Source organism: Cadophora gregata (genome assembly GCF_030347475.1).
Source record: "Cadophora gregata isolate MNR1 chromosome Unknown scaffold_13, whole genome shotgun sequence".
NCBI lineage: Eukaryota > Fungi > Ascomycota > Leotiomycetes > Helotiales > Ploettnerulaceae > Cadophora > Cadophora gregata.
The window spans coordinates 539566-564092 of NW_026695936.1; the positions used below are offsets into that span (position 1 = coordinate 539566).

Below are 24527 nucleotides of genomic sequence, written 5' to 3' on the forward strand. Positions count from 1 at the left end.
ATCATGAGAACTTTCACCAACTCTTCACCAACATACTAAGATCAAAGTGATCTAACACGTAACTTATATCTTCAAAAGTGATGATATCGCGACAAAACATAGTCTCTGTTTGGGAATAGTTGCGAGGGGAACACCTATGTATGTATAGGTACAATGTCGTTCGCATAAAAGAGTTTTGCGGACCAAAGATAAGCTCTCTGCCCCTCAACCCACTGCCAAATCCCGCGCAGTCAGCACCACAGATAAGCTTTCCAGCGGGGCGATCCCCCTGAACTCACAATCCTTACAGGTTGTCTCAGGTCGGATACGGAATTACATGGATCCCGATTCCGACCTGCCTGCTACGTCTATGTATCTAGCTTGGATGATTATGAATCACCAAAAAGTCCTGATGTCAACGCGCGAAATGTAACGCAATTCCATCGCGGATTTTACCCTCCTTCTTTTCAACATCTCCAAAGATGGTTCACATCGATCAATTGACGATAGACAAGATGGGAGCTTGAGAATTGGATGAGAATTGCTTGGTCGGGAACAATTGCACGACAAAGAACCAAGGACCTGGCTGTTGGGAAAGCAAGAGTGGCGTGTCACGTGTGGGTACTTTGTGTAAGAACAACATGGCTATCAGGAGTCAGGAAGGGACGATTGGGATTGTAGGGGAGGAAACACCGTTGCTGAGGGATCAGGCGAGCAATTTGGTTGGAGATGATGGTAGTTCGGAGACCTTGACGGATGCGCAGCGGAGGGGCGATGAGGAGGAGATTGTTGACGTGGATAAAGCGAACCAGCAAGTTGGCAAGGCGAGAGGAGCGTTGATTATATTTAGCTTGTGGGGACTGATCTTTTTGCAAGGTATGCTGTTTAAGAAGATTTGATATCGATGAAAATCATCGATTGTTGTTGGAAATATGCTGACAATGACTTTAGCTTCCAACATGTCCGGAATTACGACAACACAATCGAAAATCGCTGAAGATCTGGATGCTTTTGCAGAAGCTATATGGTTTGCTTCTGTATACCTGGTAAGTGATCTTAACCCTGATAACATGTCTCAACTAATGTCTTTCAGATCGCCATGTCCAGCACATCCCCTCTCGCAGCACGTCTAGCTCAGATCTTTTCACCCAGAAACTGTGTCTTTGCAGCATCCATTTTCTTCGCAATTGGCGGTGTGGTTACTTCTCAGGCACGGAATTTGCAGATGTTTCTTCTTGGGAGAGCAATCCAGGGAATTGGCGGTGCGGGTATCATGACTGTGTCGTTTATTTTAGTGCTCGAATTGACTGGGAAGAAGCGGAGAGGGTTATTTATTGGACTTGTAAATGCTGGCTTCACTACTGGTGTGTCTGTTGGAGCAGTCGTGGCCGGTGCCTTGTTGCCAGTTACTGGATGGGTATGTACATTCACAAGCTTTAAGCAAGATGCGGCTCGGCTAACATCTTCAAGCGGTTCTTGTTCTGGATCCAGAGCCCAATGTCTGTTGTTTTCGGAACTGGAATATTCTTCGGCATCCCGGGATCTTTTACTTCTGGACATGCGGGATCTGGAGAAGGTTCTATTTTGCAAAAGCTTGGTAGAATAGACTATCTTGGCGCTTGCACTCTCGTAAGGCTTCCGTCCTCCATTCTGCATCCCTACTAACGCACTAAAAAGACGACAACTCTTTGCCTCTTCCTCTACGGACTCTCCTCGCCAGTCATCCAGTGGGTTCCTATCGTTGCCTCGGTTTTCTTGCTCGTAGCATTCATCCTCATCGAACTCTACGTGGTATCTGAACCCATCATTCCCGTCACTGTCTTGAAATCCCGCGGCGCTCTTCTCTCCTGCGTCGCTCAACTCGGCATCATGGCCGCGCGATGGATGGTCCTCTTCTACACACCCGCCTATGCCATCGCAGTCCGAGGATGGTCTCCCGCATCAGCAGGCTCGATTCTCATTCCTACTAATCTAGGATTCGCAATCGGTGGGATCAGTGTAGGTGGGTTGCACATTCGCCGTGCGGGAAGTTTCTGGCTGTATGTTTGCCCTTTTCACATTCTCGCTTGTTCTTGCTAACGAGTCAACAGACCAAGCATCATCACGTATTTTCTTTTCGCTTGTACACTTATTACTCTGTCACAGATCGCCAATCCGGCGACCCCTGCGCCACTCTTTCTGTTGAACGTCTTCATAAATGGGATTTGTGTTGGTGCTGCTCTTGCGTACACGCTCGCTCATCTCCTCCATCTGACGCCGACGGAAACGCATTTCATTTCCACCTCCCTCCTGACTACCTTCCGTGGTTTCGCAGGCTCATTCGGTTCCGCTATAGGCGGTGGATACTTCGTTCGTGTTCTCAAAGCGACGCTCGAGAAGGGCTACGAGGAGAACGGTGGACTAAAGGGGAGGGAGGATTTGGTGAGGAGATTGCTAGGAAGTCCAGCGATGGTGCAGACTCTCAAGGGAGTGGAGAGGAGGATTGCGGTTGGAGGGTATGTTGGGGGATTGAAGCAACTTTATGTAGCTGGTGCAGGGTTGGCTCTCATTATGGTGTTGGTGCAGGCTGCTACGGGTTGGCAAGGAGCTGAGGAAAGGAAGGCAGTTGAGGAGACTGACCAGCTTATTGGGGTTGAGGATGAGGAGTGGGAAGAGGGTATGGAGCAGGGTGTCTGAGTACAGTGTATGTTCCTCTTTGTACTTTATATTGGGTCAGCTAGATGGTTAGATGGAATCATTTCTACGTTGTGGGATAGAAGTTGTCTCTTTTGTTTACCTTCGGCTACATCAATTTCTCGTCCAGGCTAAACCGAGTCTGCAAAGGTAAACAAGTGTGGCATGGCCACAGTCACAGCTCCCACATCGAGATCTTGCGACGTAATCCCGCTTCCACTATCAAGTAACCCTGACCAACGTCTCAATCCTGTAGTCAAGGTGCCCCAAAACCCCCCTTCTACACCTTAGAGCTAACTGACCAAATTTCCCGTCCAGCGAATGTCTTTCCACATTCGGCACTCCTTGTTCCAATTACACATCGTACACCCCGCTAATCACAACCTTTCAAGTCTCGAAGGCATGTCAGATCAATATCGCCAAGCTGAAGCTGAATTGAGTAGTGAGTGAGTGCATAAGGGACTCACACAAAAAGCAAAAAAAAACATAAACTCAAAACAAACCTCGGGAAACCGAACATCAGCTCGGGACAGACGATCACCATCCCCGGTCTCCTCGCCACGATCCCGTCTCCTCTCTCTCACGCTTCCACTATCATCCCGAAAGTCTGGGACCAGATATTACACTTTTCCAAAAGCCACAGCAAGGCGATCCCCCGAGCGCACGAGCCCATACATCCATCCATGGATGGATGGGATCAGCCAATTTTCCCAACGACGGTACAGCTGACATGTTCCATCTCTTGCCCCTGTTCCTGGGACTGTTGTCATGCACCTCGGAATAAACCATGCACTTGTACATACTGTGTGAAGTCATAACTTCCTTTCTAGGATCCAATATACGTTTCTGTGAGAGCTATCGACCGCCCTCATTCACCACCTACTGTATCATCTATCATCTATCGTCTATCACCCACCATCACAGTATTTTCCAACCTCCCGCTCTTTGCGACAAGTCTCGTGCACGTCCACGTCCACGTCCACATCCACATCCGCCTCTCCTCCACCTGTATACACGCATACCTACTGTATGTCTCAGCCCATCAACCAATGACCAAGCTTTTCCTTTTTTTTTCTCTTCCCCTCTTTGGCTTTTTGGCATTCCTTTGTCTCTCTCTCCTTCCCCTTTGGCTAGGTAGGTAGGTACCTTAGCGTCGTATAACCCGCGGCTTTCTCCCTCCGCCACCATTTACGGAGGGGAGGTCAGCCCCAACCACCAAGGCGGCATACCATCTCCACATCCCCAACCCAGCCTTTCATTCTGACCCCGTTCCCCGTTTCCTGGAAACAGGACAGGACAGGAACGCCATCCTTTACTGTAGGTTTCAATATTACGCTACTCATCTCCAACACCTCCAGTAATCCTAACCAGGATCAGTGGCCAGCCCTCAAATATCATGCAAATGATAAGCCCTAACTGTAATATCTAAGTTTACCAATATCGTAGCACCAGGACAACATCTCACCCCTTCACTCCTCACCCCCTTCACTTCTCCACCCCTTTACTTACCCCCCCGTACATCACGCCGTACCTCTCCAACAACGCCTCAACGCCTCAACAACCCCTCGATCCCAACCTTGCCGCCCAGAGACCCAGACATCGTCAGGGCGGACGTAAAAGGTGGTGCCAACACAGCACCTCAAGCCATCCATCTATCTGTATCTGCGACTTTGTACAACGGTTCTGTTCTGCACTACAGAACAGAACCGTTGTACAGACAACTCTGCGTGTAACGTGATTCCTGCAGGTATCCATCCGGGTGGTGGTGGTGTTGATGTTGTTCTCGCCGCTGAAGATAATAAGAGTGTGAGTGTGAGTGTGAGTGTTTCTGTGCCATCATGTCGGGTAGTTATGTATGTATGTAAGTTTATGTATGTGAAGCGGATGCGAGACGAACGATACGATACGATTCGGTAAGGTAAGGTAAGTTAAAGTGAAGTGAGATATGCATGCATGCATGTCGGTACGTACCTATGTGGAATCGTAATCGGGAGAGGGTCCCGTGGGTTGGTCGGGCGGGAGGCAGGCAGGCAGGCAGGCAGTGTGCGTGTGTGTTTCGTGCATGCATGTAATGTACACTATGCATGATGTTACACAGCATGAAGAAGAAGGAAGAAGGTAAGCTGGTGGGCGGGAGTAAACGAACGAACGGTTGGACGGGAGGAGTGGATTGGAGTGCACAGATGACTTCATGTAAGGTAGGACAGAGGTTGAATGTAGAAAGTGGTTGAGCGGAGGTTCGAGGGAGGTTCATATCACGGTACTACATCCATGCTGTCGGCGACATCAGGAAAGACATGTAGGTTAGATGTGGATGTAGATGTAGATGTCATTCAATGGGTTGAAGTCTCGATAGATGAGTTGTGAAGAGATACTGTTTTATAGAAAACAAAATTAATTTGCGACCTCATCACTCTTCTTTCCTAAAGGTAAAGAAGTGCGATGTCGATCTAATGATACCAGACTAAGCGTACGTGCCTGCTTCGATTGTCCTGAAGTTCTTTGCTACCCTGCTCCACTCCACTCGCCTCCCATCATTTTTATTCCACACACAAGATATGATGAGATGTATTGATGAGATCATACGAGATCAGAACTGACTGACTGACTAGTCGATCGGTCGGAGCTGCGAATGATGAGACGGAAGGAGAGGGTAGGCAGTCACCCGAAAAATGAGAAACGATTGCTCGTCGTATTTCTAGCCAGTCTGGAAAAACGTATATGAAGATCTCGAACGATGAAGTGCCAATCAATGAGATAGATGGGGGAAAATTAATGATGGTATAGATACCGGTTATTAGCCACCAGAAAAGAAGCGTGTTTGTGTATCATTTCCCCATGTGTACAATATATCAGACATTCAGAACAGTAAGCAAACAGGAAACGGACAGAATGGTTTAGCAGCACAAAACGCCTCATGCGTGACTGATTGATTTCCTTCCTCTCATAAGAAACGCGCGAAATGGGATATAAAAAAACAGAGAGCCGACCCAACCACCCCCAGAAACTAAATGATGACATGACGATGGAGAAGAAACAAACAGGATCTGGTTATATGCGGAACTGTACCCACAGACACACTGCGAAATGTGTTTGATGGCTTGTTTGTTTGTTTAACATGAAGTTGCTCCGCCCAATGTATGTATGTACGTGCTTGATCCGAACGATGAGAACCGCCCACGAAAACTTGTAACAGAAACACAATGTCGAATGAGAAAAGAAAGATATGATGCCGAATGGGGAATTATGGATGCGCCATCGCTAAATATGCTGATGAGAAAAGCTGCCGCCGCCGCCTGCCCAGCCACCTGCCCAATGCAATATGTACGTGTTTCGCTGTCGCACGAAAAATGTCTGAATTGATGTCGTTCCAAATGGGTCGGCCCGCCATTCACCAACGTCTATGATCTTACGGAGCATTTCAGTGCCCGCTCATTGGAACATCGCCTACAGTCGAACTTGAGAAGCTTGAACCCGTGTTCGGTCCTTGAGGTGGCGTGATGCCAGTCTTCTGGCCCATGTACTTGAGAATCTTCCAGTCGGAATGCAGGGCCGATGTGGGAGATGCTATCAAGGCAAGAAAAGCCAACGTGGTCTCAGTAAGATGTCGCAGACCATCCACCGTGATAAATCGGAGAAGAATCTGGTTAAGGATCGGGTTCATGTACGCCGCTAGTAGAGTCACCACGTTTCCCCATTGCCTTGAAGGAGTCAGTAACAGTGAAGAGTAGGGAGAAATAGACATACGCATGTGCCGTTCCCCAGACATTAGTGACAATAAGTCTATCCTTCCCAGGATCGCCCACGCCATAAAATGCCCTGGTACTGTAGATAAGAGCTCTGAGCCCACACTCTATATAGTTCAGAAGCTTAGGCTCGAGATCTTCTATCCTCTGCACGTTGTTTTTGATCTCAGGTGCTTCGACTTTTGGTAGATAGCCAGGGGCAATTTGACCCCCAGCGTCCCCTGATGAATCCTGTTGGAGAATCTTTAAAATGAAATGGCGGTAGGTTATGACCTCTGCTCCATAAAATTTGGCCCTCAATCGGGCTCTCAATATGTCTGTGGCTGGTTCACCTTCAGCTGTATTCCAAGTCATCCTGGCGGCCATGACGTTGATGTCTCGCAGGTTCGCCAACGAGGCGTCGATGGTTGGGAAGTGCTCCTTGGTCTTGCTGGCGGAGTTGAATGGCTGTTGTTGATCTTCTTCGAACCCATAAATTAACACACTGCACATCATACGTGACAGAGGAGACTTACCGTCAGGCCGGTAGAACATGTTGTGCAACTGGTTAAGATGTTTGCGCAAGAACAATTGCCCAACGTAGCTTTGTACAACATCACTGTGGATTCCGTAGCTATCCTGTACCGTTTGCAGGTGTGGATGAGGCATATCTTCTTCATATGTCAAAATCCCAGAGTGCGGGCAAGGAAGTTCAGCAACGATGTCACTAGAATAAGATGTTAGCTTGTGTTTGGGAACTGAAAGATCTCGTCCAGTACCTTTCTAGCTGTAAACATGTCCAGAAGGCAATGATGAGTGGGTTATCTTTCTCTGGGACAACTAAGCCATGTTCCTTGATTTTTCTCAGTCGATCGAGTTTCCTGGGAAAATTAGCATTTGGATATGGTTCTCTGAGTCCTGTTCTTACGGTCTGAGGATAACCTGGAGACTACGGCAAGCTGCTGCAATGTACCCGTGACTTTCCATCACTCTTGCAAGTTGCCCATGATACAGTCCAGCGAGGATGTTTGCGTGTACATGCTGTAGACTGTTTCCCGCAAGTTGGTTGCCGATAACATCCGTAGCAAGAGCATGGTATGCAAGTCCTGGGATGATATCGATGTTTCTCGGCCGAGCAAAGCGACTGGCCGGATACGCTCCATCGATAGAAGTTCTGCGGCTCCGTGGCTGACCTCTTTCACCATCCATGGGAGACGCCATTCCCAAGCCAGGTGAGCTCTGGACGGGTGATGGCGGGTGACCATTTCGAACAGTGGGAGAACTACCATACGAATTATCCGTATCGCGGTCTGATTGCCAGGCATCCGAAATCTTCCCTTTGTGCTGACAGATCTTTCCCAATGCCATAACCAATAGAACTATAGCTGATCCAATTGATCGGAATGGATGCCCGGGCTTGTGTTCCAATATAGCATGTGGTTCTGCATACTCGCCTGAAATTGGAGATCGTTTACGCTTGTTCCCAGGACTTTCCGGATTCCGGTAACCACTTCCCACAAACCCAGGTCCGTTGTAACTCGCATGCCCGGCTTGGAGAGTCGACACTTGCTTTGGTTTCGCCTGGCTCTCTGGGATGGATTTTAAAAAGTGCTCTACAAGCAGGTCCAGGCGCGATTTAATGAGTATAGGATGCATGATGTTGATGTGGTCCATGTAACTCTTAACCAGATCGAGGACTGTCTCTCTGCTCAAGTCAGGCATGCCGTTAGCATCAATTCCTCCCCTCACGATGTCTGGCTGGTGTCCAGGTGGAGTGAGACCACCAAGCTGGCCCCATTCTTCACCAGCGGGCGAAGATACATCCGAATGAGAGTCCCCGGGGGTACTATCTGCGCCATGGTCTACCAAAGGATCCTTGTCATAACCTGGAGGAGGTTCATAGCCTTCGCCCCTACCGAAAAGCCTAAGTAATCCTCGCTTCTCTTCTTGCAAAATCGGATATTTCTCATTTTTGATCTTTGAACTATCCATAGCCCCTTGACACAGGGCTCTAATCGCCGGGACATTAAGCAACCTTGCAGCGCCGGTTGTATGGTTGACTGGAATTGAAGGGGGTTTCGATGGGCCCGGATTCCCTGACTCATCTTCCTCTTCTGAAATCTCGCCACCTTGTGGTACATAGCTATCTGGGGCCCTTGGTTGACTCGGCGTAGATCCATAAGGCGACTCGTTGGAAAGTAGTGGTTGGGTCTCGGATATGGACGGTCTGGGATAGTCTACCCGATTTCCAGGAACAGCGTCTGCTTGCTCTGATTTCACCATGTCGTAGTTCGTACTGCTTGCCACGGTTCCATTCTGGGCTTGCTTGATGTCTCTCATCTCACCCGTGAGGTGCTCGATCTTCTTATTGACATGTTCAATTTTATTGTTGAAGCCACTCATGAAATTTTCCAGGCGTGCCAAACTGTCCATGATGTCCGCCGATGCCTTGTCTTGCCTAGTATAGTTAGTATCAAGATGATGAGAAACAAAACCGAAATCAAGCATACTGTTTTGGTGGCGGGTCCCGATAACGACATTCCGTGCCCTTTTCCTTGCAAGTCGAACATGCTGGTCGCCCCTCGTCGCATTTTGCTTTCAGCGTTCGGCAACTATCGCATGCCTGCGCGGCTCTTTGCGCCTTTTTTCTGATGTCTTGTCCTCTTGGTGCTGCTGTGGGATATGTTACTGTCTGGAAATCTCGAGGTGGAGGAAGACCTCCACCTGGTCCATACGGATTGTTACCGTAAGGTTCCGTGGCAGACATTGGACTCTGCACTGGAGGGTAAGGATTCGCTTGTTGCGGTGGCTGATATTGCTGGTTTCTTGCTGGATCGTAGGACGGATGATATGGTCGGCCCGGCCCTTCGTGGTGTGGTGATGGCATCACATTGTGATCTACACCTGTTGACGGCGGTCTATACTGTTGTGGTTCGTCTGACGGATCCCTCTTCACCATCGGGTCCCTTTGTCCTGCATAAGATGGTATCTGAGGCTGCTGGCCTGGAGGAGCTGATGGTGGGGGAGGAGGTTGAGGAGGACCGTTGTGATATCCATGCGAAGGACCAGAGCCTGGTCTGCGAGGGTCTTGATGGTCGTATTGCGAATGCTCTGAAGGCCGACGATGATCAAGTGGATGAGGTTCTGCTGGTCGAGAGAACGGATTTGGATGGTAATGCTGCTGCGGCGCACTGGGGGAAGGGAGTTGTCGAGAACCTTCGGGTGAGTTCTGCCATGGTGTTGGAGGCGGACCGGAGAGACGAGGACGTTTATCGGGCGGTATGTCCATCATAGCTTTGACTCTCATACGATCGCGGCAGCAGAGGCCATGGACGGCAGTAGTAGAGCTTCGGCTTCTTACAGGTTGCCAGATAACACAGATATTCTCATCAGGGTGGTACGAGCTGACGTGGTATGGTCAGGTGTAGCAGAGGGATATCCCCCGCGACTAATAATCGCCTACCGGGTTTCGCAACTAAACTGTCTGAGATGGGATAGCAGATTAGCTTCAGCTTCGCAAGTCGCAAGTCGCGCAAATCGCAAGTGACAGGGCAAGACGAGGATCTGGGCTAAAGCACCAGCGGCGCGCGCAAATAGTTGTAGGGAGAGAGTAGTGGGCTGCTTGGTGTGGGGAGGGTTGGATTGGGTAGAGTTGGGATTGTTAGGGACCAGGAAGCTTGAAATCGAGGTAAGAAAATCTCAGAGCTACCTGAACTAGGCCTGTCCCACGGCTGCTTCCCGGCGGGGATCTGCGACGAATGGCCTGAAGCTGAGTCTCTGGTATGCAATGCAATGCGGTGCGGCGGTTGTCTTCCTTCTTCCCTTTTCTTACTTCGAGTAGTCTGCCGGGGGAGTTATCAGAGGAGGGCCGCAATAATGAAGCGGGCGGGCGGCGATGGTGAACCGACCCGACTCGGTTTGACTCGTTAATGCGCGGAGAATTCTATAGCGAGCGTTGACCCTAGGACGGAAGACCAAGACCAGGACCAAGAGGGACAAGGCCTCTTCGTACGAGAGCCGGCACAGGAACGTCAACGGCCAGGCAGTGACAGTAAAGGGCTGGCTGGCTTTGACGGGTGGGTAGGTTTTGGCGTGAGATATGCTGCAGCGTTTGAGAGTTCTGACAGGATGCAGGATGCAGGATGCTGGATGCTGGATGCTGGATGCTGGAAGTTCGCAGGCCGCTCGAGGAATAATGATCGAGGATAACAAGACGGGACGCAGATTCGTAAGGTAATGAGGGCACAGCGCGAGACGTGATCCGTGGATGATGAAGTTTGTCGAGCAAGTCACGGGGCACTGTTATTAACCCTGGAAGGCAGTGATAGCGAGAGGCGGTCAAGGTCACCTCTGGTCCAGCTCAAGCTCAAGCTCATGCTCATGCTCATGCTCCAGGGTTGCGGATAGTGGATGGCTACCTGGCTAGGGAGGCGAGGGGAAGGGAGGGGAGGGAAGGGGAGGGGGCGGATGCTAGCTCGGCTCGGTATCTTGCTCACTACTACTCACTACTAGTACTACCACGACTACTACTGCTCAGGTTGCTCAGACTGAACCTGACGACAGGGCGAACGTGCGATCGAGGCAAGGATCATCGACAGCCTCGAGGCTCGAAGAAGTCGTCGAGAAAGACTGCGCTGATCTGGTTGGTGGTTGGGTATAATTAGGTACATATGATATCGGCATGGACGTACAAACAACAGCTGCCCCCCGGTCAATAGTACTTTAGATGATAATTCGAAGGACGATGCGATCAGTTGTTGATCGCGATGCCGCCGAAGGAGGAGGATTGGACTGGACTGGACGGGAATGGAGATGAACGTCCAGGTCGGCTCTGCTCCGCGATTCAGTAGAAACACGGGCAAAGGAACCACTCCACTAAGGTACTCAGAGCTGTTGCCGAGCCCGCCGATGATGCAGTTCTCTATCTGATGATGCGCTGCAGATGTAATGATAATGTAGCAATTCCGAAGACAGAGTCAGTACAGTAGTGAGCGACAGCAGAGTGACCTTCTGTGCGTCCTGTTCCAGCCGTATGATCCGTATCCCATCTGTCTGTCGCCCTGGTCCTGGTCCTGGGCTGCCGTTGGTCTTTTGTTGCTCCTGAGCTCGTCCTCGTCTCGCCCTCCTCTGCTCATCCTCGTCGGCTGCCTCGCCCCGACTCTGGGTTCCCTCTTTGGCCTCACATCAATCACATCACATTTGTGGCGCGCACAGAAAGGAAGCCCCACACCAGCCAGCTTCGTCTCTGAACATAATTAACTTTCTTAGCCACTCCCTGGCCGGTAAGTCTCGTACGATTCACGGCTTATCGCAAGGTCTGGCCCTCCCTAAGCCGGGATGATGGATCACAAGGTTTGGCTACACAGCAAACCGTTCTCGTTGCACGGCAGAGCAGAGCAGAGCAGAGCAGACTGGCAGAGTGCTGTGTCTGAAGTCGGACCTCATATCTTGCCCCTCTGCGTGGTACTGTATGGCGATTTCGCATTCCCACAGAAGCGGTCGCGGCACTAAATGAGTGTAGTCGCGACTAGCTGGCACTCCCAGAAGACAGAGACAGCCCATACTCTATCTAGTTCAGCCGCCGGATTCTTGCCAAATCCATTGGCAATAGCACTCTCTATGAACGAACGAGGCGCACAACCATCGATTGCAAATGACGATAGAAGCACGATTTGGCCATGTGTGGCTTCTTCTTCAGAGCTTCTGCGCCGTGTTCTCTGAACCCCCAGCCCAGACAGATTGCAGGCCGCGGCGGCCGTCCTAAGTATCAGTAGTAGTCATTTACCCGTTACCGTACCCATGGTACTCGCGGAGAACGCCCTGGAAACCCTAGAAAATCTCAGAGCCGAGATGACCAGGGGTGCTGGGGGTGTGCCCACTGCCCAGTTAGTCTTGACTCTTGACTCTTGTGGTCGCGGCGAGGCTTGTGTAAGGATTGCAGCCCTGTATCCGCTCTCCGCAGGGGAAATAATGAATCGCTTGCGGCAAGGACGCAACTCGCGCGCTTTACTTGATTTGCTGGCTGTGTATTCCTTGCGTAGGATAGGGAAGAGAGATTCAACAAGTCTAGCTAGCAGCTTTCGCATTCAGACACTATTTATGGTTTAGATAGCCCGAAAAAGAACTGTGTTCATCTGTAAGAGAAAGGCACCGCTGAAGTGCTGAGGAATAATGCGGCCAAACGGGCCATGAGCTACCGCCGCTTCAGGGACAAAACGACGGAGGGGCGGTTGGGGCGATCCATCATCCCAACTTCCCAAGTCAGGATCATCGCTTGCTATCGCCATGAGGCAGTACAGTAGTCCGAGCAAACGGTTCACATTCAGAGGCTGCCCCACTGGTTAATCTTAAGGCGCGAGATGAAGCTGGAGTTCCAATTGACTCCTGTGTGCCTGTGTTCACTTCATAAGGAGGGGGCGCATGGCAAGGCTTGCCAGCCCATCGTCATAGGTTCAGCCTCGCGACGAATCGACAACGCTCTCATTGACGTTTAGGTTTGGATTTTCCGGCCCATTGGAAATAGTCCCAAACCTTCGAGTTCGGAACGCGGATAAAGGCCCGTAGAGTTTAGATTCTTGAGTAAGCGTGTCTTCCACATGAGCCGTCCAAGCTAGAGGAAGGCGGCATATTTAGCTTCCTTTGGAGGGGAAATTGTGTCCAATCACATAAAATTTGTTCCTGAAAGCCAGCTCGCGGTTGAGTCTGGAGAAGCATGGCCATCAAGGATCGTCCCTCTTGGAGGGGTCAGTCGCCCACCCTGTTTCGGTCTTCGCGAGTCATAGTCGACAGATTGCCCCAAACCTTCTCTCCCATAGACTGTTACAGAGCGAGCGGAGAAAAAGATAAGTGTCAAGTTGTCAAGTCTCTTGTAAAACGTGCTGGACAGTGGGAGTCGGACATTAATTACGAGTAGTCGAACTTGCTCGACGCAATCAACGTTTTTCTTCCTGTTGCAGTCGCATCGCAACTGCCGCACCAAGCTTTCTTCAGCTCTCTTCAGCTCGCCTTCTTCACTCGTACCGGAATCTCGCGACCCACTCTTGCTTCTCACCGCTGTTGTAAATTTTACCATCTGAAGGCTGGATCCAAAAGTTTAAGGATTCAAGGAAGTCGTGCTCTAGAAAAGACGGTCTGAAGAACGAGTTTCAACCGTCTCTTGTACTTTTCAGAAAGGGAATTGTACATAATCTCCGAATACAAGCCCTCGGCGCTTGATGCCCAACCTTCTTCAGACGCGATTCAGGCCGTTGGCCGAGGGTTTCACAACATCCGTTGTTTCCTGTCAGATAACGGTGGCGAGTTGTTGTATTTTGGGCCATCAGATCTAGTCACACTCCGAAGAATCTGAGTGGCATTTCCAGAACCTCAGTTACGACTTTGATCAACAAAGTTGTTAGCTCACATATTGCTCCATGTTGTGACCGCTCTTCCGCAGATCGATGCGAGGCTGAGACTTCATGACCTCGCCGAGTTAGTAAGCTTGCTCTCTGGGAACGAGTTGCGACACTACCGTAACAGATTTCAAAACAGGCTGATGGGCAAACTTTTTCGACTGCATCAATGCTCCGTTTTCCTCTCAGATGTGGCCGCCTGTGTGTGGCAATATTGGAAGCAGTCAAAGCAACATTCTCGGATAGACGAGGCGGCAAGGCTGTGGCCTGGTGTGGACAGTATTGCGCAAACCCCACCGAATACACATTTCAGCGGGACCTGAGCGTCCTCTCTGAATGCGCAGCATGGAAGACGGAGATGATCTCGGAAATATGTTAAAAGTCTATCGACCCGGGAAACTTTGAAGTATTAGGTGTCCTGCGGCTTCATCCGAGGTCATCCAAAGATCAAGGTGTTGCCCAGTGGCACCTGCAGATCTCAATGTGATGCGGGGCTATAATCATCATAAGTAAGCCCAGTCATAAGGTATGTTTGTAGGTCAGTTACCTCGGAGCGGAGCGACCATGTTGTGATGGAATTGCTTCTCCAAGATCTGTTGGAGCGTGTCCTGGTCAGTACAGGAGGTTGGAAACGCGCCGCCTAACCGCCAGTCTTCAGGCTTCTCCAGTAAGATCCTTACCTCGGGGCAGCGTACGCGGCTTCTTGAAAATTGACATGTCATTTTCCCGGACCAGAGGGTTAGAAAGACGATTGTCGAGCTCGCAGCATCGTCCCAGCATCGGCATGCACCACTGATCCTGACACCGGTGGCTCGGCTTCATGGATTTGGCTCCTGGAGGACATCGGCATCGGCTTCTCGATATCGGGATGTCCATTTGACTTGCACCAAATTTAAACTGCCGCTTGGTGGTGCCCAGCAGGGCTTGGCTTGGCATGCTTCATGTTGCAATCTCAAACTGTGCACACCTGAACAACGGCAGTATTGTCGATCATGGTTTTGGCAGAAGTTATTTGAAGTAAAAGAGCGCCGTTCCGACCCTGCCTTGCCTGCTCAGAGTGGCCAACGGTTTTGCGTCTGTTATCGAATATGCTTTCGCATCTGCTTTGACCTTTGCCACGTGGGCCGCACCGACTCTGATTGACTAGGGGAGGTTGTGTATGCCCCAGTTTATGATTGCCAAATGCGGCAATGCGGAAGAGAAGAAATTAAATCCTGATTCAGATCTCATGTTCATTGGCGGATGCTACCCAGGCGTATCTCCGAATTATTTGCCTTAAAGACTGAAATAGGAATATAACATAATATGATTGCGTGGCCTGCCCTGGCCATTGTACAGGAAAATTCCATATTCGAAGTCGAAACAGTGAGTCGAGTGATAAGCCGAGGCCATAGACATCCCAGTTCAACACCTCATGTCGTATTTTGATTTCATTTACGATGTGGAGGCAGGAATTGGCGCCATACTCGAAGTTTAAGGTCGAAGCATCCGATGCCCTCGACATACTGTGTAAGCTTTAGACTTTATTGGTCTTCAGTGCTCAGAACATAATTTTAACTCAGATCAACCCCCTGCGCCGCCACTGAAAGCAAAATGGCATGACGGTGACGACATCGAAAGACGTGAAAGAGAGAAAAGAGCCGACGGTAATGATCTCAAAAGGGTCCTCGATATAATAGAGTTTGTCGCATTGCCCAGAAGGATCACTTGTGCCATTTTCATCTTGTGCCGCTCGAAAAAGGAAAAGGGGGACAAGGTCGGAAACGAGCCGTCGAATTTGGCTTTCAAAAGAAATATATCGAACCCCTCGAAGTTTGGAGCACATCCCCAGGTTCAAGAATGACGCGCAGGTTTAATTCCCAGGCAATATGCTTACTTCGTGCCGCTGTCACAACTTAGACCTGACGAGGTGGGTTGAGGCAATTTTTGGGGGGGGGTTAGGAAAAAGTAAACAGACTTGCTCGGTCCTTTTTCAGCTCGTCTTGTCAAGTCGTCGCTTTTTCGCCCGTCGCTTCTTGAGTTTTCGCTGTTCGCCGTCAGATTCTTGCACCCCCGGATCGGTCGATTGCTCTCCTTCTGTGAAGGCGAGGTCGCCAGTCTCCCCGAGACTCGCCATTGATGCTTCTTCCAAGAGGATTCCCAAGGCAATCAAAGCTGTCTCATCCATGCTCTTCCAGTCCCCGCTTCCTCGATCTAATGTGGCCCGTGAGTAGAAATCAGAAGTATAGCAATGTAAGGCCTTGAGCAGGTCCGATTCGGGCAGGTCTTTGATGGATTGTCTTTCGTTTGCGAAGTATATGTCAGACTCGGCGTACCGTGTTGGGGCATTCTTGCTTCGGAAGAGGACGGTTTCTGGCGCAATCGCAGTGGTAGACGATGAGACGGTATCTCGAGTCGAGGCGACGACTACATGCTTCGGAATGAATCCTGCGAGGGATATGCGACCTGTTGTGCGTCAATTGGGGTTCGGCATAAGGCTGAGAAGAGATCACCCACCCGCGACAGCATCATAGACTGTAGGATGCCTGAAGTTCTGTCGTCTATCTTCTCTGATTGAAGGCTCTGGCGACGACTCTGGATTAAGGAATACATCCTGCGTAAATGCCTTTGAAGTCATTTCGGGAGGTTGCTTGCATTGCTGTCGTGCAATGTTCAAAGATTTACGAGACAACGAAAACAACGCCAAGACCCATTCATCATAGTTTGGTGGCCTTGCATATCAGCCTCGGCCTCGGCCTCGCCACGCCCTTCCGCTCACTCAACAACAGCACTTCGTCAATACACAACTTCACCAAACCTACTAATTGCCTGTGACACATGTATGAATCAGTTTCTATTTGACAGATCAACGGGCAACTTGGGCACCCAAGCCTTTGCCCGAATTCAGACTTCACGGCTCATTCATTCCATTCAGCCGGCTTCAAGGATACGATTTGACGGCGGCGAAAAAGAAGTAGTGCTCATCAGCGATGATGGGAGTGAAGCGTTGCAATCCAGTATTCCATCGGTAGGAGTGAGTACAGAGCCCAAAATATGGGCTCATCAGTCAGGTGTAAACAGCTTGGCCATAGATATCGATAACAGACTGTAAGATTACAAAATCCTAAGGTCTGATTCGTGATATCAACCTGCTAAATGGCCCAGTCTTCTTTCCGGAGGTGCAGATTCCAACATAAAAGTCTGGGATTTAGATGAGAATCTACCAGGAGCAAAGCATACATTCAAGCCATCAGATGGAGTTCCAAAGTAGGTATTTCGGCTCTCACCACAACGAAGGGATTCTTACTCTTGCCAGGACATCTTTAACTCACAAATTTGGTATCACTCAACTGAGCTTCTTTCCTTTTGACTCTGGAGCATTCCTGTCGACATCCTATGATCATCATCTCAAGATATACGGAACAGAGACACTTGCAGTTTCTGGGGACTTCGACCTGGGCTCAATAGTCTATACTCACGCCCTGTCTCCAATCGCAAGCCACTTGATAGTCGCCTGTGCTACTCAGCATCCGGCTGTGAGACTTGTTGACCTCCGTTCCGGCTCGAGTACGCACGCTCTTGCAGGCCATCATGGTGCATTGCTATCTTTGGCGTGGAGTCCAACCATAGACCACATTCTGGCAAGTGGGGGCATAGATGGCACTATTCGTCTATGGGATATCCGTAAGAGCTCAGGAGCACTCGGTGTATTAGACATGGAAGATTCAACTGGCATCGTTGGCACTGATGGAATAGGGAGAAGTGCTCGCCCAAGAGACTCCGGCAAATCTCACTCAGCCGCAGTGAATGGCTTGACATGGACTGGGGACGGCTCATATGTTATATCAGCTGGGCACGATGACCGGATCAGAGTGTGGGATGCAGCCACCGGAGCCAATACTCTTGCCAGTTTTGGGCCAACTTTGAAGAATGGGCATCTGTCGAACCTTCCTCTCGTAGTAAATCCACCCGGCACTACAGCTCCCACAAAAGATCTTCTTTTCTACCCAAATGAAAAGGAGATCCTTGTCTTTGAACTCCATGAAGGTAGATTACTAAAACGTCTGAAAGTCCCAGGTCCCAATATTGCAGCAGTGAGATCCAGAACCGGGGAGAGGAATGTCAAGAATAGGATTACAGGACTGGTGTGGAGAGGCATGGCAGGTGGCATTTACTCTTCACATACGGATGGACAGCTCAGAGCTTGGCTTCCTAGGACCGCAGAAGACGATGAGATTGATGATGAAGAAGAGAACATTTCGAAACGGGACGATAATAATGAAAGTGAAGGGGTAAAAAGAAAAAGGCAGGTTTTGGATGATGTATTTAGAGACTTGACGAGACAGAAGATAACTTTTGGCTGAATGCTTCCAGCTATACTGAAGCTGGTTCAAGCCCACTACAAGCCTTCTCAGCCTTCTCGGGACTTGTATCTACTTGCGTTCTTCAAGCAATCATTCCATACCTTCAACTATCCCATCGTTTCCCCTCCATCATTTCAATAAATTTTCTTCTCACTATTTATCGAGGCTCCTACCAATCTCAACTTACTACGCTCATCCGGCTCACTCTATTTTTGGCTAGGATTTCTATATCTACACTCCAAATATCTACCCATTCCTGATCTATATCCTCCTACTACCTCCAACCCCAACTTCCCCACCAACCTAGCACGACTCAACATCCCAGCTCCACACTATGAGTCTGTGAAATATTCCTGCACCGCAAATTCCGTTAGCGCTGCTCTCCTTTGGCTGCTCCTCCTCAGAATGCCAAAGCTAACTCTTGCTCTGCCTTCCCAGTGAAAGGGCAATGAGATGGACATGTCAAGTTGTCAAAGCACATCCAAAGCCACCCCAGTGGACCTTGCAGCACTGAATACTGAAAACAATTACTTTGATATTCCATAGGTCTGCTTCGAATTCATCACCTCTGCTCAAGAAAACCAACCACACACAGTATTGGAGAAAGGGGCGAGAAGAAAAAGAGCACAAGTCAGCCTCGCACAACTGCCAGTACCCTGAACAAGCAACTCCATCAACTCCATACAAGCCAGCTCTTATTCCTGTTTCACCTTGCAGCCGACAAAGTACACCAATTTTATTCGGAAGAATCTCGTAGCTCACAAATCACAGCATCACAGCAAGGAGCACACAATCATTGGGGTTGCGGCCACTTGCATTTCTGACCTATTCGTACATACCACCATGATTCTATTTCAAGTTTTGCGTCATGCAGAGACATGTCTATCGCACCTCAATCATTCTATTCGTAATACATCAGCACCATTTTTGTGAAGGAAAGAAAGCGAAAAGTGTAATCAACAGTTCATCGTACGATATCCACCACTAAGATCCAATGCCCAAGGTAGCGTCATCATACCAACAGAAGGCTTGAAAGACAACCAAATCTAGGTTCGAAATTAGATTGGACTCTTAGGAGAAGCGATATCTTGCAGGAAGACTTACTGTGACGTTTGTATTGAAAGGGGTTGCTAACTCTCAAGGATTTTATGAGCCAGCGACCCAAGTTGAATTGTCTATCTATCGAATGAAATAAGATGAGCAATGGAACTTGCAAGTGGGCCATAATAGGAGGATCCAGTGGGTGCTTGTTCTTCAATCAAGACATCGGAGCCGTTCTGAGACTGGAGGATGCAGTGACCACGATGCTGTCTGTAATCAACCTCGATGGTGTTTGTAGTCAAGGCCTCATACACCTGGACAAGGCCGCCTTGATTCGGTCTACGGGACCGACCGATCGCCTGAGTCATAGCAGCATCATACTCTTGACGAGCACTAGAGCCTGTAGTGTGCAATTGCTGGGAAAAAATGACATGGCGTGCCATCGTAAGATTGCTGCAATTAGGTTAGTGATTGTTTGACAAGGAGTGAAGATCATGAATATTTCCTTCCCGAAGCAGTCTCATCACCAGTCAGCATAAGGAGAGCCTTGGTGCACTTGTCGTCCTGGAACTTCTTCAGGTTCCTAGATGCGTTCTTGGGATCGCTCAATGTCGTGAAGGTGATACCTACATCTGTGAGAGCAGCTTCCAGCATCTTCTGGGTCTTTACAAAATGAACGAATACGAGGACCTTGTCTTCAACAGGAATGCTATGGTTAGGAATTTCGTTTCCGATGAGCAAGATGATGCAGTCCAACTTCGAGCCGATTAGAGATGACAAGTCAGAATCTGCCTGAAGTCCACGTGAGGCACAAGAGATTCGCTGATGGGGCGCAACAAACGTAGTACACTTGTCGTTCTTCTCAATAAGTCCACAGACCGAAGAGATAGGGCACTTGTTGCAAATAAGATGTCCGCATTGGCCAAGGAGGGTGATTTATCAGGAGCAGCCTCACAACTGCACTTAGAGCAGATAAGCTTTTGGCCACATTGAATGCGCCGAACACTCTGGAAAGTTCTTAACGATCTTTTCCGAGTAACCAGTCCCTCGCAGAGTCTGTTAAGTCTAGAAGCTGAGACACGAATAGCAGCAATGACGCGGCTCCGATGAGTCAAGCCATGGGCACCTGTTTGGCCTTCAGGAAATAATGGAAGCTGAGACTCCTTATCGTCTTTGGTGCGGAAGAAGATCTTCCAGTTGTCGAATGCATCCTCGTCGACGACGAGGCCAAGGTTTTCGCGTATGTCAGCCGTCATAGAGTGATCTCCATATTGATTGGCAGAAGCACGCGATCGCCATCTGTCATATTGTACACATGATTGGCCAGAACGACGAGCCTGGATGAACAGCCAGTGTGCTTTGCTCAACTCTCCGTTAAACTGGTGGAGCAAATCATAGTACTCAGTCGTTCGGGTCTGCTCGATAAGGTCGCACATTTGCGGAGCATCCGAGGCAGTAAGATCACTGTCCTTGATCTTGATAGCGTAAGCTGAAGACTTGAGGAAGAGCGCAACTCGACCATCTTTACTTTGAGAAGTGGCCTCGTTGATATGCTGAGCCTTTTTATCGCTATTTGCCTTAGATGCCTTGCGCTGAAAGTCGTTGGCAATAACGTAGTCCTCAAGCTCCATGTCCATGGCCTTTTCGGAAGCATTCTGGTTAACACCCACAATACTCTGCTCGCATTCGATATTGCTCAAATCGAGGAAATCCTATTCCTAAGTTAGCTTTATTCCAACATCACTGGACCACCATAACATACTTTTCGCACAAAGTGATCTAAGAAAGCTTGGGCGTGCTCGTCTCTGTTCGCTGCCAGGCTGGTGATGCGGTCTCTTGGTAAATAGAGAACTTTTCCGAGGCTATTAGTCGTTAGATGATTCATATGTTTGAAACCCGAGGACTTACTTGTGAGCTGGCTCGTCTTCTTTCTCGTTCGTCGGCCTTCATGATGGTATGGTCATCACGACCAAGATTAACACCGAGTAATGAAGCCATGGCCTCAACGCCATGGAAATTATCGAGAGGAGGAGTACTTGACAGGGCCCAAGTCATCCATCCTTTGAGGCAGTGAAAAATTCTTGTGTGCTCCGGCTTTGCGTATGTGTGTTCATCAACCACAATACGACCCCAATTCATGAACTCGAAGAGTGGGAAGTCGAGACCATCGATACCTCTCTCGGAGAGGGCAGCAAAGTTGAAATGACCAGAAGTCACCTGCTGATCTCTCTTGCGCTTTTCTCTCGGCTGAGAACCCTCAGAAAGCAGAGCCGTTCTGGTTTCGGCACCGACATATTTAGACCCGGTGACATGCTTTGAGGGAACAAATCGACTGTGCTGATTGGCCTCCTTGACACTTTGTTCGAATTGTGATTCAAGCAAGTCCTGAGCTGGACCAGGATTATTTTTATCAGTGTAGACAGGGTCGTGCATGAATTTTTCGAGGTTTGATTCCACCATCTTCAAGGCATCCTTGTACCACTGTTGTTTGGCACGTGGCGGTGTGTTATCATCGCATTCAACCTTGCCAGCGAACTGAGCGAAAGCTTTACGGTAGCCAGTTGAATTGCAGACATCCCAACTGGCAATCACAAGCTTAGCATTATTACAGTCTTGTACCGTCAAACCTTTAAGCTTCTTGAAGCTCTTGATGATAATCACATCTTGAATTTTGGATGATTTCTTGAAGAAACAGTTCATGAATTTGTTCGCCTCACCATTCCATTGATCCATCAGATGTGGTGGTACAAGGACCAAGGTGGCTTTGGATGGAATGGCACCCTTCACGTAGGGGTTATTCTGGATTCGGTCTTCCAACTTTTTCAAGTTTCGAGCAACGATTGAAAGGACTAAAATGGTCTTTCCAAATCCAAAATCTTGTGATAGAATGCCTCCAGCAATCTTGACCTTTCGGGTTGCTTTGGCTTCAATACGATAGCCAATATCATCATCGACAGCTTCCGAAATTACTTCCTCGATGAATGGCTGGGTATCATTTTCTTGACTCATCATCCATGTTAGGGCCTGTACCTGCTGGGGTTCCAACTTAGCCGGGTTGTCCGAGAAGTCCTCGAAATGGCTGTTAAGTCAAGCAATTGCGGAATTAGGGACAATATCATCTGTGCTCCGCAGAGTAAATTGCTTGGCCTGTGGAAGAGGAACCTTGCCATTATCAGTCACAATGCGGTAGCTTGTTGTGATACCTCCGTCAACGAGTGAGCTAGTGCGAGAATAGGATGCAGAAGAAAGAAGACTGGCTCTAGCTCTGCGAACAAGTGTGGCTGGATCGACACCGATCTTGAAATTGAGGCCGGTGCTCGAGAAATGGACCAAGCACTGGATTGCTGATGGTCGGTTCTTGATAGCTTGCTCGTTAAGTGATGCCTGCTCCGGATCTTCCTTCGCAACTTGCTTTTGAAGGACCTTTTCCCGCTTTGTCTTTGTGACGTTGAAAGTCCATTGCATCGAAGGAAGGGGTGGTGCGCATGACAAGCACTCAGTCTTGCTATCATGATATTGAACCCATGACTTATCTGATTCACGATGACCTTGGATACAGGTGCTTTTTCAAGAACGAAGCGATAGTCCTTCCAAAAAGCCGACTTATTGGCTTTGTTGATCTCAGTCCAACGGTCGATACGACGTGCGGCAGCTAGATTGAAGGGCGTAGTAGCCTCCATATCGAAAACCGCACGCTTCAGCCCACAAGATAATCCAACGTGATTGATCTTCTCCGGCAATCTGCGGTAAGTAATCGACTGGCTTGTATTCAGATCAAGTTCATGATCAGGATGGTCTACCCAGAAGCCATCGACCACTATGTCGACATTATCGGTGTGACTACCAATATATGTAGCAACAGGAAATCCATCCACTGTGACACCGGAAGTGGTCTCAGTTGCGGCCACCGTTGGCTGACGCCATGAAGCAGGAATATTGCAGATTGCTGCCAAGCTTTCGCCATACGTCTTCCGGGAAACATCGTTGGAGAAGGAGAAGAAATGATCTGCTGGGTTGCCATTGTGTAAGTGATGATGGAAGAACAGAAGCATGGGCTTTCTGCCTTCAACAGTCTTTCGTGAATGGAGGGAGTTCCAAGCCTGGCCACACTCTGGATGGCGAACATAGTCTCTGAAAATGTCCGGTGTGTGAGTACCAGGGCTCGTCTCTCCTCGTGTGTTAAAAGAAATGTTTGAGTAGACAGACTGCGCTGAGAAGTCTATCAAGCCACGCTCATTCTCAAAGGACTTTTGGAGCTGTCCACTTGAGGTGATCGTGACAGGGACAATTTCTTGACGAGGACCCCAAAATTGCCAAGGTCCCTTCATGATATCTTTTCCAGTTGAATTCATACGAGCCATAGGAGACTTTCTCAGGAACTTGCCAATGTTTGTTTCTAGCGGCTCGTCGGGGATATTAACGTAGAGCTGCCACTCAACGCCGTTTGCCAAGACTTCCAGCTTCAATAGCGCAGTGGGGGAGCTGAACAAGATCTGAAAGCATTCGGCGCGTCTGATACCTCTGAACTAAACCGTGGACGACAAAGCTAGGTGAAATCTTTCAATTACATGGGTCCAGGAGTCCAGGGTGAAACCAGGGGGTAATTGCTTGCAGGTTTGGTCAAGAAGTCCTTTGACAGTGCTGGAAAAGAGGCCTGAGAGGTTGATCGAAAAGGGTAAAACCTTCTTGATGATATTTGCGAAGTCAACAGGCTCGTTTCGCTCCAGGAGAATTGGCTCGTAGTTGTGTTCAGGGTTCTTACCGCATTTCAACACGACGTTGGCACACCTTGCACCGTTGAAGTTATCGTGAGACGACAAGGCTTTGACCCTCGCATACACACGTGCGTACAGTTCTCTTTGCGAAAGCTGTGATCTGTTCCACTGAGATAGGTTCATACGAAGCTGGATGAGACTGATGAGATTCCAAGTTGTCGAAATAATCGGATCCCGGCTCAGATTCTTCCATAACTTCGGGTCGACCCTCGAAGTCGAAGACGTCTCTGAAATGAATCAGTGCTGCAAACATGAATGTACCCACAACAGTTGAGGTCATAGCATTGCCACTCATGTCAAGTAATAGGTTCTCCGACATGTTCGAAATGTTGACGGCATTCGGATTGTATCCTTGTGAAATCAAAGCTTCGATTCCTGCGACACGACCGGCACGTTGAGTAAGGAACAAGAAGTTGCATGGGGTGACACAACCAACGATTCCGGTGCGGTTATTGTCCTCGTCGCGATCAACGTTCTGAGACAATTCCAAGAAGCGGCTAGAAAATTTTGGTCAGTATATTTACATTATGATACGGAGAGTGAGAGCTTACTTGTAACATCGGTCATCGATCATCTTGTAAACAATGTTGCGAAGGTGGG

At 49.1% G+C, this 24527-nt stretch overlaps 10 protein-coding genes across 10 annotated transcripts; 2 read left to right on the forward strand and 8 right to left on the reverse strand.

Moving 5' to 3' along the window:
• Positions 1–620: 620 nt before the first annotated feature.
• On the forward strand, positions 621–2655 carry ONS95_003659 (uncharacterized protein; the record flags this gene model as incomplete). Its single annotated transcript, XM_058496980.1, has 6 exons — positions 621–855; positions 931–1025; positions 1073–1396; positions 1450–1608; positions 1657–2018; positions 2070–2655. The coding sequence occupies 6 exons, from the start codon at positions 621–623 to the stop codon at positions 2653–2655; spliced, it is 1761 nt and encodes a 586-aa protein (XP_058352923.1).
• A 3418-nt stretch (positions 2656–6073) lies between these two features.
• Positions 6074–9684, reverse strand: ONS95_003660 (uncharacterized protein; the record flags this gene model as incomplete). The annotated part of the gene is made up of 6 exons (XM_058496981.1): positions 6074–6353; positions 6400–6859; positions 6914–7104; positions 7157–7258; positions 7306–8835; positions 8888–9684. The coding sequence occupies 6 exons, from the start codon at positions 9682–9684 to the stop codon at positions 6074–6076; spliced, it is 3360 nt and encodes a 1119-aa protein (XP_058352924.1).
• A 6056-nt stretch (positions 9685–15740) lies between these two features.
• ONS95_003661 (uncharacterized protein) lies at positions 15741–16385 on the reverse strand (the record flags this gene model as incomplete). Its single annotated transcript, XM_058496982.1, has 2 exons — positions 15741–16213; positions 16265–16385. The coding sequence occupies 2 exons, from the start codon at positions 16383–16385 to the stop codon at positions 15741–15743; spliced, it is 594 nt and encodes a 197-aa protein (XP_058352925.1).
• A 204-nt stretch (positions 16386–16589) lies between these two features.
• On the forward strand, positions 16590–18111 carry ONS95_003662 (uncharacterized protein; the record flags this gene model as incomplete). The annotated part of the gene is made up of 3 exons (XM_058496983.1): positions 16590–16855; positions 16913–17014; positions 17064–18111. 3 exons carry the CDS (start codon positions 16590–16592, stop codon positions 18109–18111), a joined length of 1416 nt encoding a protein of 471 aa, XP_058352926.1.
• Positions 18112–18870: 759 nt separating this feature from the next.
• ONS95_003663 (uncharacterized protein) lies at positions 18871–19605 on the reverse strand. Its single transcript, XM_058496984.1, has one exon. It carries the CDS (start codon positions 19593–19595, stop codon positions 19287–19289), a length of 309 nt encoding a protein of 102 aa, XP_058352927.1. The 5' UTR covers positions 19596–19605; the 3' UTR covers positions 18871–19286.
• Positions 19606–19644: 39 nt separating this feature from the next.
• ONS95_003664 (uncharacterized protein) lies at positions 19645–19806 on the reverse strand (the record flags this gene model as incomplete). The annotated part of the gene is made up of 1 exon (XM_058496985.1): positions 19645–19806. One exon carries the CDS (start codon positions 19804–19806, stop codon positions 19645–19647), a length of 162 nt encoding a protein of 53 aa, XP_058352928.1.
• A 113-nt stretch (positions 19807–19919) lies between these two features.
• On the reverse strand, positions 19920–20789 carry ONS95_003665 (uncharacterized protein; the record flags this gene model as incomplete). The annotated part of the gene is made up of 1 exon (XM_058496986.1): positions 19920–20789. The coding sequence occupies one exon, from the start codon at positions 20787–20789 to the stop codon at positions 19920–19922; it is 870 nt and encodes a 289-aa protein (XP_058352929.1).
• A 22-nt stretch (positions 20790–20811) lies between these two features.
• On the reverse strand, positions 20812–22164 carry ONS95_003666 (uncharacterized protein; the record flags this gene model as incomplete). Its single annotated transcript, XM_058496987.1, has 3 exons — positions 20812–20864; positions 20915–21014; positions 21061–22164. The coding sequence occupies 3 exons, from the start codon at positions 22162–22164 to the stop codon at positions 20812–20814; spliced, it is 1257 nt and encodes a 418-aa protein (XP_058352930.1).
• Positions 22165–22328: 164 nt separating this feature from the next.
• On the reverse strand, positions 22329–23480 carry ONS95_003667 (uncharacterized protein; the record flags this gene model as incomplete). Its single annotated transcript, XM_058496988.1, has 1 exon — positions 22329–23480. The coding sequence occupies one exon, from the start codon at positions 23478–23480 to the stop codon at positions 22329–22331; it is 1152 nt and encodes a 383-aa protein (XP_058352931.1).
• Positions 23481–23678: 198 nt separating this feature from the next.
• On the reverse strand, positions 23679–24501 carry ONS95_003668 (uncharacterized protein; the record flags this gene model as incomplete). The annotated part of the gene is made up of 3 exons (XM_058496989.1): positions 23679–24027; positions 24053–24424; positions 24479–24501. 3 exons carry the CDS (start codon positions 24499–24501, stop codon positions 23679–23681), a joined length of 744 nt encoding a protein of 247 aa, XP_058352932.1.
• Between the last annotated feature and the right edge of the window lie 26 nt (positions 24502–24527).

Excerpts from the sequence above, each read along its gene's own strand:
- ONS95_003663 (XM_058496984.1), bottom strand. The coding sequence starts at position 19,595 with ATGGCACGCCATGTCATTTTTTCCCAGCAATTGCACACTACAGGCTCT.